The 15,254-nt window shown below is 41.7% G+C and overlaps 1 protein-coding gene across 4 annotated transcripts in view; it reads right to left on the bottom strand.

Annotated features, from left to right (window-relative positions):
• Positions 1-1,195: 1,195 nt before the first annotated feature.
• Positions 1,196-15,254, bottom strand: part of LOC146512245 (uncharacterized) — a 113,155-nt gene continuing 99,096 nt past the window's right edge. For all 4 annotated transcript variants that reach the window (XM_085171163.1, XM_085171162.1, XM_085171161.1 and 1 more), the window contains exons 13-17: positions 14,081-14,151; positions 11,240-11,397; positions 9,148-9,292; positions 8,664-8,807; positions 1,196-8,575 (exon numbers count right to left, since the gene is read on the bottom strand). In XM_085171163.1, the coding sequence (XP_085027289.1) occupies positions 8,312-8,575; positions 8,664-8,807; positions 9,148-9,292; positions 11,240-11,397; positions 14,081-14,151 (782 nt within the window). In that variant the 3' untranslated portion in view covers positions 1,196-8,311. The remainder of the gene's footprint in view (positions 8,576-8,663; positions 8,808-9,147; positions 9,293-11,239; positions 11,398-14,080; positions 14,152-15,254) is intronic.

Genomic DNA, 15,254 nt, shown 5'->3' with positions numbered 1-15,254 from the left:
CTGGCTCTTAAACCCCGCCCCATTAATACCCACTTTTTCCTGATTGGCAGATTTTGCGGAAGCCTACAGTGGAGTGCTTGTGAAATTACTTTTAAAATAATACTGCCATATTGGTTATTCATCCAGTTATATTAGCTGACTACTGATACATGTGCAAGGTGTTCATTAGTCTGATCTCAATTTATCTGTGACCAAAATCTCTGAGTAATGTTTTTAACACTAGAAATGTGTCTGGTAAGAATATACAACCAATGAAGGTTGGATGGACAGAAACATTGTGATTTAATAAATAATCCAGCTGTAAGTGAGACAGTTGTTTCATGAGGCTTATACCTGGTGCCAGAACTAAAACCTGACATAAACCCAGGCAGGTCCAGCTGTGGCTGTGTGACCAGTCTTATTCTACCAGCCGTTCTTTGGACACATTTTGCACACATGAAGGACGGTTTTCTTTATTTTGTTTTATTTTTGTGTATATGAGGATTTTTTGTTTGTTTGTTTGTTTGTTTTTGTGTATGTTACTGGGCCAGACCCAATCTGCTTTGTGAGTAAGCTGAGGACACTCAGATTCCTCAGCTGCAGAATTAAAACATTAATTTGAATCTTGTGCATTAGAGTGGAACTTGGACCAAAATGGCAAACTCCCCCAAGAGCCCCAAATGTGTATTTTGTGACCAGCTGATTTTAATAACACTTAAACCACTGTGAGAAGAGGGGTTGCATAGACTGTTAATAAAAGATGGCAACTGGCTAGATTTTTCAGTCTTTTTTCCCTGGAGATGTGTTAATAGAGGCAAAAGACAGTAAATTTTAGCTTATAACAGTATAATCAGCTCCTTGTGGACACCAGCGATGGATCTAATACCACAATGTAAGATAAAAAGTACATCAACATAAACTCTACTCATTGTGTAAAAGAATCACCTGTTTTAGTGCTATATTATATTAATGGGTCATTCAAACTCATATATTAACATGTAGGCTGCATTTTTAATACTGTAGCTGGTCAAGGTGGAGCAAATTTTTATACATTATAGTAGTTTAACTGGTGCTTAATAAAGCACTCTATTTTATAAGCACATTTTTTGAAGTCTCACATGTGAAATTTGTACAGAAGCATTCAACTAATGCACACGACTAAAGCGCTTAAGTACAGCACTTTACATTTCACGCAATGATGTTCACACATGCAGCAAACCTTTCAAAACACTTTTATTTTTATCTCCTATGCTTCTCAAAGTGAGAAGCTCACAAACAACATTTCCTTGGTGAGTTATAACAAGGCAGTGACACATGTAGCTCACTGTATGTATAGCATAAAATGAACATCGCCTTATCTGCACCAGTCTAAAAAACACTGAGACGGATCAGACCAGACCTCTACATGTAAAAAGATTCGTATGAGCTGGCTCAAGTCTCTAAAACACGACAGCATACAACAGCATTAAATATAGCCATTCCCTTCATTCACATTGATTAAAAACAAAAAGAGAGAAATGACCATGAGCTCACGGACAGGAAAAAATGCTGACCTACCTTATATATTAAGCCTTCTTTTAATACTCTAACCATAATATAAATGAAAGCAGGCCGTAATATCTCATGCTTTATTTACATTCAGAAATGAGGCTGTGATGTACAAGTGCACGCTGAAGAGACAGTTTGAGCTGCAGATATCCTACGTCTGTGAACGCGGTGCAACACCTTGACTTGAGTATCACGCAGGCGTCATCAAGGGGAACCAGGCATTTCTATGCTAACCAGTGCCATGGAGGACCAGCTGCTGCTCCGTGATGTATGTGAGTGGTGAAAACACATGGAGAGAGGCGGTGGGAAGGGGAAAACTTTGAGATACAGTGAAGACTCTAAACTGCTTTAAATCTGTACTGCATATAAAGCCACAGACGATTAGGTGACTGCTCTCGCTGTTGTTGGTTTGGCTTTGGCACTTTATGGATCGCACTTCAGTGCAGCTCTTTATATCCCCAAACAGTCGGTTAATAAATGGTGAAACTGGCCACAGAGTTGGCAATAGTATGGAGGCTAACTGCATTAAAGATAGCAAAACACAGCAGCTGATAGAGGAGTTCGACCTCAGTAAAGTAACATTGAGCTAACATGCGAGGTCAAAGCTGGCCTAGGACACTCTTGTGAAAGAGATTCTGAATTTTATGAGTTTAAGATTCACCACCAACCGGTTGCAGCAGATAGCCGCCCCTCCCTATGCTCTTCTCCCTGTAAGTTTCTTCCTGTTAAAAGGGAGTTTTTCCTTCCCACGTTTGCCAGTTTTTCCTTTCCCTGTTGATGTGATTTGGTACTATATAACTAACATTGAATCAAACTGAGTTTTATTCTTAGTTACCTTTCAACTATTAAACTCTTTTGAATGTCAGCACTGTTTTTGTTGATTGAATGAAAGGCTGCCCGGGTTAAGGCATCAGATGAGGCATGCAGCTGATATGTTGCTTGGTTAAGGGTTAATTTTGGTTTAAATCTGGTGCCAGAACCAGTTTGGGATCAGTTGGGTGACCGCCCAGGGCCCTGCTGCTCTAACAGGTCAAATCATGTTGTAATTTATATTTAAAAATATAAATGTTTTTGCATCGAGTCTGTGGAGCCCTAAAACTTGAAAAAGATGATATTTATTGTTATCTTGTGCAGACAGCAGTGCTGGATTACCAAAATTAGGTCGAATGGGCCACTGCCCCAAGGGTCCCCAAACCCACGTGCTTACAGGCGTTTCATTATTATACTCATATATTGGAGAATTTGCACCATTAACAGGGTAATCTGGCCTCTAAGCAAAAAATGGAGAGCTTCTGATTGAATTTCTGATCAACCATTTGAGGGCATATCATAAAATATTAGCATAAAGGTACGAAAAAGCTATTGAGAACTCTTCCCTCACATTTAAGCAGAAAATCCTCACATTTAAAAAGTGAAATTTCCTTCAGCTCTCCTGTTATTTGAGCCTAGACATCAGAAGCAGCAGTTGACAGAGAAAACAGAAATTTGAATACATCTTTATAAAAATAGCACAAAATTCATGTGCAGTTTGGCTGCTTGTTATGAGACACGTACGATGTCAACACAGACGAACTAAAATGACTAAAACTCACACACAAAAAACATTTACTTTTAGGGTAACATAGATAACAGTTTCTTGTGTATGCAATAACAAGACATGTAGGTTTTCGAGATAAAATCTGACAAGTGTTTTCACATTTTATTTGTGTAGACCTATTATGCTTTTCCTTATTTACTGTTATTTATATTCTGTTTGAATGATGGACGCTCATATCAAACACGGACATAGTTTCAAAATATTTCGGCCATTATTTGTATAAATCAACCAAATCCAAAGTGGCTGCTGATACTCTTAACTCTGTGATTCCTAATGAGGTGATCTGAGCACAGAAGCCCCGCCCACCTGCTGTGGCGTAAAGTGTTACGACAGGCAACCAATAAGGAGGAAGGTATCCTCTGTCTAAAACTGTTTTATTTGCAGACAGAGGATGCCTTCCTCCCCAAGGGCCCAGTATCAGCTAAACCAGGATTATTGTTGAGCTCTGGATCATGCAAAGCTACGCTAGTTAAGTCTAAGACTGAAGATATATAGCTGTAAATGAGCAGAATAGGTCAGTGTTAAGGTACTCATTGTAAGTCTGGCTGCTTATTGACAGTTTGGCCACGTAACAGACAGCAAACATTGCTAATAACACACACGTACAAAGTCTGTAAAGTTACACGAAATGTACAGGAGGTCAGTTATGGCAACAATATACACATCAAACCTTTTAATACCACCAGCGCGCAAAGGTGCAGACAAGAGAAGCAGGCAATGAGCTTTAAATGAAATAAGCTGCTGAAAATTGGGCATAAATGTCTTTAAACTGCTTCTTCTGTCTTACAAAAAGCCCTCAAAGCAAGTAAAAGTGTCACATAAGACATAAAGGCTGATGACTTCTGGGGAGGATGCTGCCTTAAAATGACTCACATGACAGTCAATAACCAAAAATTCTGGGCAGATTCAGCTCTACGCTGCAGGTATCTACATGATTAAGAGACTTACACCGTGACACGCTTAAGCCTGAATATTCAATCATCTGTTCTAGAAACTGTACAGCTTAAAACAACACATTTGGCGCTGGATAAAAGTCAGATGGTCTGGAAGGCTCTCTGCAGCCTTTCACATAAGCACACACTCCCAAAACACACTCAGACTTGACATCCGTAGTTACAATACAAACAGGTCCTATCTCATTTAGCCCTGCAATACCCGCCCCCACCAACCTGCTCGGGCGAGCGGGTGACGCCGTGCATATTGACTGCAGGTGCAGCAGGTGTGATTATGGCTGAAAGAACATGGGTGAATGCTGACAGCTCTCCCTGCTGGTTGGACGCTGGCACTGCAGCTGCTCAAGGTGTCGTTTTAAAGCCTGAGTAATAAATGGCTGTGCATTAATAATGCTATGAAGTGTATATGGCTACCAAACATTATGTGGTTCCATAATTAGATCAGTCCGCCCACACACAAACACGTAATCACACTCACTCCTGGATAAGGAGTTTCTTTGTCTTCTTCTTTTTTACATTCTGTTTTCATTCTTTTTTCCACGCATCTTTTACAACAGTATCAGCCCTGATCCAGTTTGAATCGTGCCATTAGCTCATGGCAAACAATGAGACATTATAAGAGAGAGAAGCTGTGGCACTCAGAGTCCCCGGAGAGATATGAGCCAATTGTTTTGTTGCATCGCACATATTAACGGTAAAGTTTTGCTGCTGTTTCAGCTGTATCCTGGCAGGAGGTTTATTTTCTATGTATTGTAGAAAACTGTGTGAGCACTTGCAGTGCTATTCAGTGCTCTGTTAGGATAATCAAAGACTTTTTTTTGTTTTTGCACTTTTGGATTGAGCCCTTTTTGAAGTCAAGTGTAAAGTCGCCAAACTTTTGAAGCATTTTTTCAAAATGAGATTTGACTAAATATCCAGTTTTGGGTCTCTGTGATGCAATAATTAAATTTAAAGCCCTTTATCCTTTCATTTAGATTGCAGAGCCGATCTGAGGGAGTTATTCCACTTTCTGTTAATACTCTTGTAGAGAAATTTGATGCGATTCAGGAAGGGGGCACTCTTGAGAAAGTCCTTAATGAATTAGAGGTAAAATTAATATGTACACTTGCTTCTAGACAAAGGCAAAAACAAAACACACACTTCTTTTAGTTTTTAGAAATACAGTACAGATAACATGTCTGCAAATAAAATATGCTTCCAATTTATTTTTCCAGAAAGACTAAAACTGTCAATTAACTGCTGACATTTTGCTAATGCATGCTGATTGGTGGGACAAGGGCTGTGTCCCAATTCAGGGTCTGCAGCCTTAAAGGCCGCATTTTAAGGCCGATTATGTCACCGCGACGCGACGAAGGCTGTCCCAATTCGAAGGCTGCTCGAAATGCGGCCCTCAAATGCGTCCTTCATTTCCCTGAATTTTAAGGACGTGGCGGTGTAGACTTCGTGGCCCAACATATCCCAGAATGCATAGCGCGGCGGTGGGTGTGGATAATTTTGCCGAAAAAAACGGCGGATGAGGGGCGGCCTAAGAGTAAACTTAAGTAAGTACTGAATATTATGTCACTTATTTATGTGCAAATGTTTAATAACGAAGATCATTAAAACATTCCTGTTGGCCACATGTCGGCAAAGTTATGTGACATTAGTGACGTTTGTACTAACTTGGTTTTAAAGCCTTTACTTTAAAATATACGCCGTTCAATAGCTGAGCTTAATCAGAGAATGATCAAAGCTCATGTAGAAACAAACAAACAAATGAACAAAAGATTTTCTCCTTCATTTCTGTCAAACAAAGCTGTATGAAACGTTTCCAGCTGTTAGTATCATGGTTGCTAGGCAACCTGGGCAGCGCAACGGAGGCTAGACCGTCCCATTTCACAAGCCTCGCACTTCCGGCCTTAGCGGTCTTTAAGTACGCGGCCCTTGAGGATCGTTGAGGCTGCGTACTTTAAGGCTGCAGACCCTGAATTGGGATACAGCCAAGGATTCACCACACGCACGCTGCAGTCACTCTAATCTGACTGCACCTATTTTCCAAGCTTCCTGTTTGAAATCAAATTCACAGATTCCATAAAGTGACTCAGGGTAGTTTTTACATCTCTAATAAAAAATAATAATAAGATAAAAATAGTAAAAAACTGAACTATAGATTAACCTCTTCTTTCAAAAACATAACAATAACAAATGTTTACACCACAAAATTTGCTGTTTTGGCCTCCGTAGATCCCCAATCATCATGGATTATCTCACAAGTGCCCCTATGAAACAGGAAGTGCAGAGACTATGAGTTCAAGTATTTAGACGATCTTTGGATCTGCAAAATTTCACAGGTGTTGTGGCGAGTTTATCTACTCTTCATCGTAGAAAAGAGAAGAGTACTTTTCTTGGCTTATGGTATTGACAGCATAAGTCTATGGTGGGTTAAACAGAGATGTTAACAGTGTTGGGTAGAAGGAGTGTAACTTTTCAACCTAATATTTTGACCGGTTTCTTTAAAAGTCCAGTTGATGCGTCTCAGAGACCACTAAATCACAGTTAAGGCTCTCTCCCTAATTCATTTTATTTGGGGGGATTAATTAAACTGCCCGTGGGGTGTTACCGAGCTGGCTGCTGACTCTCAAAGGACCTCGAGCATGATCTGTCTTTGGAGTAATTCCCACTGGAGCTTAAATCCTCACGAGAATTTTCTTTTTACACTAAAATCCTGCAAAAAACTCACCCTTACTAATCTTTGATAGACTTATTTTGATAATATTCATAAAGTTTGTAAGAAAAAATAAAATAATGTGATTACCAAGTAGCGATTTCCAGACTTGTGTGTGTGTGTGTACCCAATGCAGCTTCTCATGAGTGTGCTGAATATATTGTAAATATACTGTCATATATCCTACAATATATGGTGCGTTATATACAACATATCCTGGATGTTTACAAAGAGATATTTCATCATACACTTGACATACACGTGAAGTTCAACACCAACAAATGACTGTAAAATACTGTAAAAATATCGAAAAACAAAGAACATTCAGGGTCTGTCCAGTGAGTCGGGTTTATAAGTACAGATGAAGATTACACGTGTCGGGTATGGCACTGGCATGAGGAGAGTGACTGAACGAACCTGCTCCCCACCCCTCACCGAGAGCAGCTTCTCCGCTCTCAGATTTTTGCCTTCAAAGTAGTAAAAAGCCCTAAAAGAAGCAGTGCTGGATGCAGGCATGCGGATCACTGCAGAAAACAACATTCGGCCAAGAAAGAGAACATAAGCACATCACGGGACAGAAGCAAAAAGCAAGAGATGCTCGAGTTCAAGTAGAGCAAAAAAACGAAAAGAAAAAAGACCTCTTTCTCTTTGTGTCATGCAGTGTTTTGCTGCATATCAGGAGGACTGTGAACTCCTGCTGACGTCGTCGCCTCTAGTTGGCCGTCAGCGGCTAGAGAAAGGAGGAAAGACGAGCTGCACGCAGCGGCACCATCTCGTCGCGTCGCATTCTGCAGCCGCACACTTATTTAACTGGAAACCACCTTCAGCGAAACATACAGGAGCTGAAAGCTGGAATTTACAGCTCCTGTGTGGAATGTGAACACACCGTGGTGGGAAAAAAAAGGAGCTGGAATGTAATGGCTCCGTAGACCTGGTGATGTTTCCTAAGTTTGTTTGTTTTTTTTAATTGTTATTACAGCGCTTCACCTCAAGAGCGGCGGCAGAAATTCAACAGAAATCAAATCGTCAGTCGTCTATAATGTGATGACAATTCAAAGTGTGTGTAAACGTGTTTGGTCCCAAAAGACGGAGTGTAAGGTCAAGAAAAAAGGTGTGAGAACGCGGCTGGAGGTGCCTTGAAAGAACAAAAGGGGAAGAAAAAAGGAAAGGATGCTGGATGGAGGTCCCTGTGCGCCGCCCCGTCCGATCCGTAAGCAGCCTCTCTGCCTCACAGTCTGCTGCGGCACCCAGCGTACGTTCTCAAAGACACCTCGTCTGCAGATCCGTGACCTCCCAGCGCTCCCTCCCACCTCCTGCACTAGCCTGTCTGCCAGTCACAGGATCTGCACCTCCTCGGTTAGATGAGAAGATTGGGGTGCCGGGTAGGGCCTCGTGTTTTGGGGGAAGGCGTGGGGTAGACCCTCACTCCTGCTCCCCCCTTCAAGCAGAGCTCCAAACAAAACCTCTGCAGGGAGACAGCCTGCCGCTGGCAGTGCAACGCCGTGCCGCTCCCGGCGCCCCCGCCCCGTCTCACTTCTTGACGGCCTGTCGGTAGCTGTGTCTCTGGCCTTCCTGCCGCTGCTTGCTGCTGCAGCCGCTGGCTTTGCTGCTGTTGCCGCCGTCCCTGGTGCTGCTGGCCAGGCTGGCCTGGCTGCTGTCCTGCAGCGTGGGGCTGGAGTGAGCCCTCTGCAGCCCGTTGTCCTCCAGAAGCTGAGACTCGAACACAGACAGGTCTTCCTCGCCGCTTCGGATTTTAGCTCGTAGCAACATGACGTAGGTCCCGTACCGCGTTTTCTGTAAAAAAAGAAAAGAAGAAAATCTAAATTTAAGGCGAGACAGTTTCATGTAAATACTCGATTCCTCATTCGCGAATCCAGCTCACCTCAAAGTCCAGGTACTCATCTCGCTGGCGGTATTCTTCCAGCTCGCGTCCTTTCACCTTGCGGTCAGGTGGATAAGAGCGCAGCTCGGCCAGTTCAGTGGAGATGGCTCTGAATCGAGCTTCATGGGATCTGACCTGCTCCTCCTGAGAGCACAGAGTTAAAACCAAGATTATGAGAGGAAAAACTTAAAACCCTGACCCAGAGGTGAACTGATTTCCTGGTTGAGCATTTTATTGGCATGGTTTGGGTCTAAAGTGAACTAAAGTTTAACTAAGAGACCATGTGACTCCACGTGGAGTTCTTAAGCTTGTGTACAATCAGACTTTTCTTTTTCTACAACTTCAAGAGTCGCCCCCTGCTGGTCATTAATGGAGGCTTAGGCCACTTTAAACTACTTAAACAGAAGCTACGCTCATCTTTTATTTACTTTGATATACTCAGAGTGGAATCAGCCGCCTGTCAGACTCATTAAAGTTAGGATACCTCGGACAGTTTCGACATCGTCCCCGGCAGGAGTGGCCGGCTGAACTTCTTCTGCGAGCCGATGGCTGCTGGAAAAGGAGGAGATGAGAACATGGCGGCCACCGTGTTGATCCGTGTGATCCAAGACTGCATCTGCTCCGCGTTCCTGAGATGATTAACACAGACGCGCACACACACGATTAATTACAAACAAGTCTTAAACTCCAAAACACATACAGTACAAATGCTTCTCCTCTGCGATGCTCACATCCGCTCATGGCTGGTTTACAACATCAAAGGGATAATTATCAGAGAAAGCAGCGCTGCTGTTAACAAAGAAATTATTTTGGAGCCAATTAACAGATGAGAGAGAGAAAAAAAAGTCCTGTTTTACATTAACAGGCCCATTAAGAGCCCGAGTAATATCAGATCGAATCAGACAGCATCGCTTAAATCATCAGGGAGAGGCGGGAGGAGAGAGAGACGAGGAGAGGAGAAAGGCGCAGAGAGGGGTACAGTATCTGGGACAAATGCAAGCTGCAACTGGAGCACAGAGCCGGTCCTCCTGGGGCCTGAAACATGTGGCCAATCATGTGCCACTTCCTGGATCCTGCTAAGACATACACACACAGACACACACCTTCACCTTCATCGCGCATCCTCTCCATGTATCACTAATCTGTAAGCACATGAGTGCTGCTGAGGGTGGACATTCAGCTGTTATCAGCAGCACTATATGGCCAGAAATATGTGGACGCCATAGTATTGTGAACCGAATCAGCCTCTGTCAGGGTGAATTGTTAAATATTGTAATTTTTATGTTTGCCATTTGTACATTGTTTTAATTCTGTGAAAGGAATTCTTTCTGTCCTCCCCAGATTCTCGAGGTTCTAGGTGGGGGGGCTGTAGTCTTTTATCACAGACACATCCTTGTGCTTTTGATGTAAGCTTCCTGCGTTTACGACCCTTTGGTCAGCAGGAGGTCTAACACACACACACACACACACATTCTTACAGAAGTTCACACATATACATACATACAATGCTTTGTCTTAGAACCATGTGGGCGTGGCTTTGTTCTGACGTGTTTTGTGTGAACTGTCTCTCAATAAAGGCAGCAGGACGAGGTCAGATCTGGGGGTCATTTTCGTGGTGGACACAGACGAGGCCTCCCTTGCGCAAATAATCGATCGATCGACTGTCTTGTTTTCTTCATGATGAATAAGTCTCTAGAATTAGCAGGGCTTGTGGAAACAACAGACCCAACAGCCTCTACTCATGCCATCGGTTCAATAACCCCAAATCCCGGCTTTGGTTTTGTAGGATGGTTGGATTTTACTGATTCATTTTAAAGTGCATCTGGGTCAGAGCAGAAATGTTGACTCCTTATAAGCCAGTGCACAGCCTTATTCTTCAGGTGGATCTTTCTGTCTGTTCCAAAAGGCTGGGCAAGGGTGTAATCAGGGTCCCCGGCTTTAAAAGGACCTACCTGAGGAGCAAAGGCTTGAAGAATGATTTGCCTCATAAAACACACCTTTACTGACTTCTATTTTATGTGACACTGCATTTGAGCTTCCTTTTAATCATGTTTTATAGCCTTTTTACCATTTATGTATTGTTTTTGATTGGCACTTATCTTCACTGTGCAGGGTTTGCGACACCACCAGTTCAGATTTCCACGTGACACGAAGTGAAACAGAACAGAGGCTGAAAGCAAGTTCAGGCTTGCAGCTTGAGCTGTGCTGTGTCACATACCAAACCTCCTCCCCCCTCTGGAATATCAGCGCAGCTCTTTGCTTGCATCGCTTCCTGCAGATTCAACGCCTCCACCAGCCCAACATCCACCAGTATCTGTTCATGTGGGCTCATGTAGTTAAAAACAGGGGTGTCCACATACTTTTGATTATTCAGTTTAACATTGCCAGAGACGGCAAGTCAGCACTAAGAGAAGAGTGGAATAAAACATGGGTGTTTCTTATTTGTTCTTTTTTTTAGCTCTCTGAATTTTCTGCTCTGCTGCAGATGTTGCACAGCTGTCCACGCTGCTCAGTGTGGGAGCTATAAATCGTACAGTGTGTGCGTTCGTTCAAGCTCAGAGCATAAAGAGACTCACGGCGCTTGGAAGAGATACACCCTCCAGTCCGCCGTCCGCAGGTAAAACACGTTGGGTCTCTTGCTGTAGTCTGAAGCTTTCATTGCCAGAGAGTGATGGATGGACACGGCGTTCTTCAGGTCCTCATCAGAGAGCTGCTTATCGGGCCTGTACTCCCCCTGGAACGACAGGTATGAAGGAGAATGGTGTGTTGCGGTGCAAACGCTCATTAAAGATGCTGACTATGATCATATTTTATTGGAGGAGTGGGTGACGCTTATACACATTTACATGAAGCAACTGATATTGCTCTGAATGTGAGCTCTGTAGGCGTCTCTCATCAGGGTTTTTTTTTTTAATTTTTAATTTTTAGTCTGGTTTTAATTCGTTTCTTGTTGTTTGTCGCAGCTATGCAGAGATCGGTGCCTCCTCAGGTTGTATTGACCTTATTATTATTATTATTATTAATACTTAAAATAGTTATTTCCTACATATTTTTATTTTATTATGGTTAGTTTTGCATGTACACAATCACCATTCGATTTAGTTTTGATTTTCTTTAAAGGTCTAGTTTTCTTGGTTTTTTTTTAATACAAATTTCTGGTAAACAATATGTGTTTTAACTTTTAGTTTTCATTTTTTAAGTTTAGTTTTAGTTAATTATTAAAAAAAATGTTCAACAGTAAGAATAAAAATATAAAATATATATTTGATACCTTATTTGAGTTGAAGATATTTTGGTTGCATGACAGACGTATACGTTTTCATTAAGGAAGAACAAAGCTGTGGACATAAACTTCTCAAATTATTTTTAATTTGATAAAAAAAAATGTTTTTAAATATTACTTGACTCATACCTCAGCTAACTTTAAAGGCTTGAGTTTTGACAGTTCTCATATCTAAACTCTATCACCCCAGTTCTTATTGATTTGCATTGGTTACCCATAAAATATCACGTTGAATTTAAAATATTGTTGCTCACCTTTAAAATTATAAATAATTTAGCCCTCGTTATCTTGTCGATCTTCTTAGTCTATATGTCCCTGACCCGAGCCCTCAGGTCTTCAGCCCAATTACTCCTGGCTCAGCCTAGATCTAGACTTAAATCTGGGGGTGACCGTGGTTGCACCGAATCTGTGGAACAACCTTCCTATCGCTATCCGTGCGTCAGACTCCGTTTTATCTTTTAAATCCCGTTTAAAAACTCATTTATTCAACAAAGCTTTTCCATCTAGTTAGCGTCCCTTTTTTATATTTGGTTCAATTTCTTATTTATGTACTTTATCTTTTAGCTATATCTGTTCTTAGTAACATTGTTCTTATATTTCCTTTTATTGTTGTATAATTAGTGCCCTTAACCTGATGACATATGTGGTACCTTGTTAATAGTCTTTTATTTATTGTCTTAATTTTCCTGTTTTCATTGTAAAGCACTTTGGTGTACCACTGGTCTTTTAAATGTGCTATACAAATAAAGTTGTATTGTATTGTATTGTAAACTGAAGCACTAGTGGAAGATTTTTTTACCACGACAAAGTCTGAAACTATTTAATTTAACTTAAAAACATCCAAATTAATTATTTTGATTCGAATGCATACGTCTACAAATCCCAGGGTAATCAATAACCAAAATATACTGACAAAGTGTCACGTTCTCCATTAAGTTTTTATTTGATAAAGCTGATCTCACAAAGGTTTATTAGATGTTATTGTATTTACTTATGCTCACATTCACCCCTACAGCCAACATTTACCCACCAGTTAACCTAACATCCATGTTTCTAGGAGAACAAACAAACTCAATACTGGCTGCTGGATTTGAGCCTGAAATCTTCTTGCTGTGGGTTTGAACCACCGCACCGCCCCAGGCCTAAACGTGCTAACGGATATTATTCCTCCACATCACATATGTGACCTTTATAAAAAGTAAATATTTCCACACTTTTAGTTCTATAACAATGACATGAAAACATAATTAATAGCTCTGCATATAGCATAATTAGTCACATGTCACAAGTTTATGTTATTGTCTAAAAAAATAAGAAACGTGGTTTTGAATAGCTCTATAAAGCATTATTATCACTTTGCCCTTCAAATTAATCTATTGATCTTGAAGGAGAGGTCAAAGGTCACTGTAAATCCTTACACAGGACTTGTGTTGACGACACACACCACAAGAACCATGAGCCTTGAATTAACCTTGAAGACCTTAGTGAAAAAACCTCCGTAAAAATAAAGTTCAGTTATTATTTTAGAGAACAGAGCCACAGCATCCCTACAGGCACATTTTTCTCTGCATTCAGGGGGAATTTGGAGCAGCAGTGGCCTGTTATGTTGGCAGAGGTTACCCAGGCCCACCGCCGCTCCGTATGGGTCCACTGCACGGTGCCAAGGCCCGGCCTGCACGAGGACATTATGTCACAGCAACATGTATTCGTGTAAACAGGAAGTAGGCACCAAAACGTGACTCTAAAGGACAGATTGCTTCTTGAGCTGTCAGTGCAAAGCTGCTGCTTTTTTCATTGCTGATATTTTGCTTAAATAAATCAATAAATCATCTTAAGAGCTCGTTTGCAGGCAGGCAGGTAACATTTGGTGCAGAACTTTTTTGTTGTTGTTTGGTTTCTAAAGAGACGCTCACCGCAGGGATAAAGATCCGCCTTCTGTTAAAAATCTGCTGCTGGCATGAAAGTAAGACAGGATGTTTATGGAGATGCAGTCAACCGTTTTTTAAAAGGTTGAATAATGAATATCAAACAGTGGCTGTTGCAAATTGTTTCTCACTCAGCCCTTTAGATTTTATTCATTTATTTATTTATTTCGTTTTTATAACTAAACATATGTCTACTGTGAGAAACTTACTTTTTGCAGGTAGAGGATTAGCCCTTTAAGGATGGCATAGAAAGTCTTCCACCCTCTCTTCCCTCTCGGTGCTGCGAGAAGCAGAAAACATTAAATGTTAATTACAGACTTTCAGTCATGGATACAAAGTTACAGCGTGCTCTTAGCTTTGCAGCACTAAGTCAGAGGTGCATCCAGGTAACCTTCAATCAAAACTGCACATGTAAATGGTAAATGGCCTGTATTTGTATAGCGCTTTTCTAGTCCCTAAGGACCCCAAAGGACCCCACACATTCACACACTGGTGATGGCAGCTACATTGTAGCCACAGACACCCTGGGGCGCACTGACAGAGGCGAGACTGCCGAACACTGGCGCCACCGGGCCCTCTGACCACCACCAGTAGGCAACGGGTGAAGTGTCTTGCCCAAGGACACAACGACCGAGACTGTCCAAGCCGGGGCTCGAACCGGCAACCTTCCGATTACAAGACGAACTCCCAACTCTTGAGCCACGATCGCCCCATATGATCAATTAAATTAAAGATTAACAATTAAAGATAATTTAAATTCATATTTTGGGTCATTGGCCTCTTGGTGTAATAAAAACTGTACATCACAGCTGATTGGTGGTTCTTGCTGGAAGTTACAGTTAAGTTAAGTTAAGTCATGGATATAAAGTTACATCGTGCTCTTAGCTTTGTATCACTAAGTCAGAGGTGCATCCAGGTAACCTTCAATCAAAACTGCACATGTTCCCAGATAGTCCACACATTAGGGTATAATCTGGGCCACTTATGGCACTTTATTTCTAGCACTGGCCAACGTTGTTTGGGCTAGGTGTGGCCTAAAGGTCACGAGGTGGGCTCGACTTGAGTTACTTTTGGGGAGAGCTGACACACCTAACATTCGACCCTTATACTGTGAACACACAGCACAGAAAACTGCCAGTCTGGGGCACACTTGTTGCTATCTGTGTTGTAGTGGCTGTCCGCATAATTAAATCCAACACACAGACTTCCCTGCCAGAACATCACAGTTATCAGTCTCACATTCATCTGGTCTATTACTGACATATTTGAAAATCTTGTTTGTGCCACTCTCATAAACATCTTTATGACTGCGTGCTACAAAGTGCTTCATGCAACACGCCTCATTCACACCCATTCATGCAAGCCCGTTTTTCCGTGCCTTTT

Source organism: Neolamprologus multifasciatus, chromosome 8, assembly GCF_963576455.1.
Source record: "Neolamprologus multifasciatus chromosome 8, fNeoMul1.2, whole genome shotgun sequence".
Taxonomy (NCBI): Eukaryota; Metazoa; Chordata; class Actinopteri; order Cichliformes; family Cichlidae; genus Neolamprologus; species Neolamprologus multifasciatus.
Note: the sequence above shows the minus strand (reverse complement) of the source record. Positions and strands in the feature narration are given on the sequence as shown.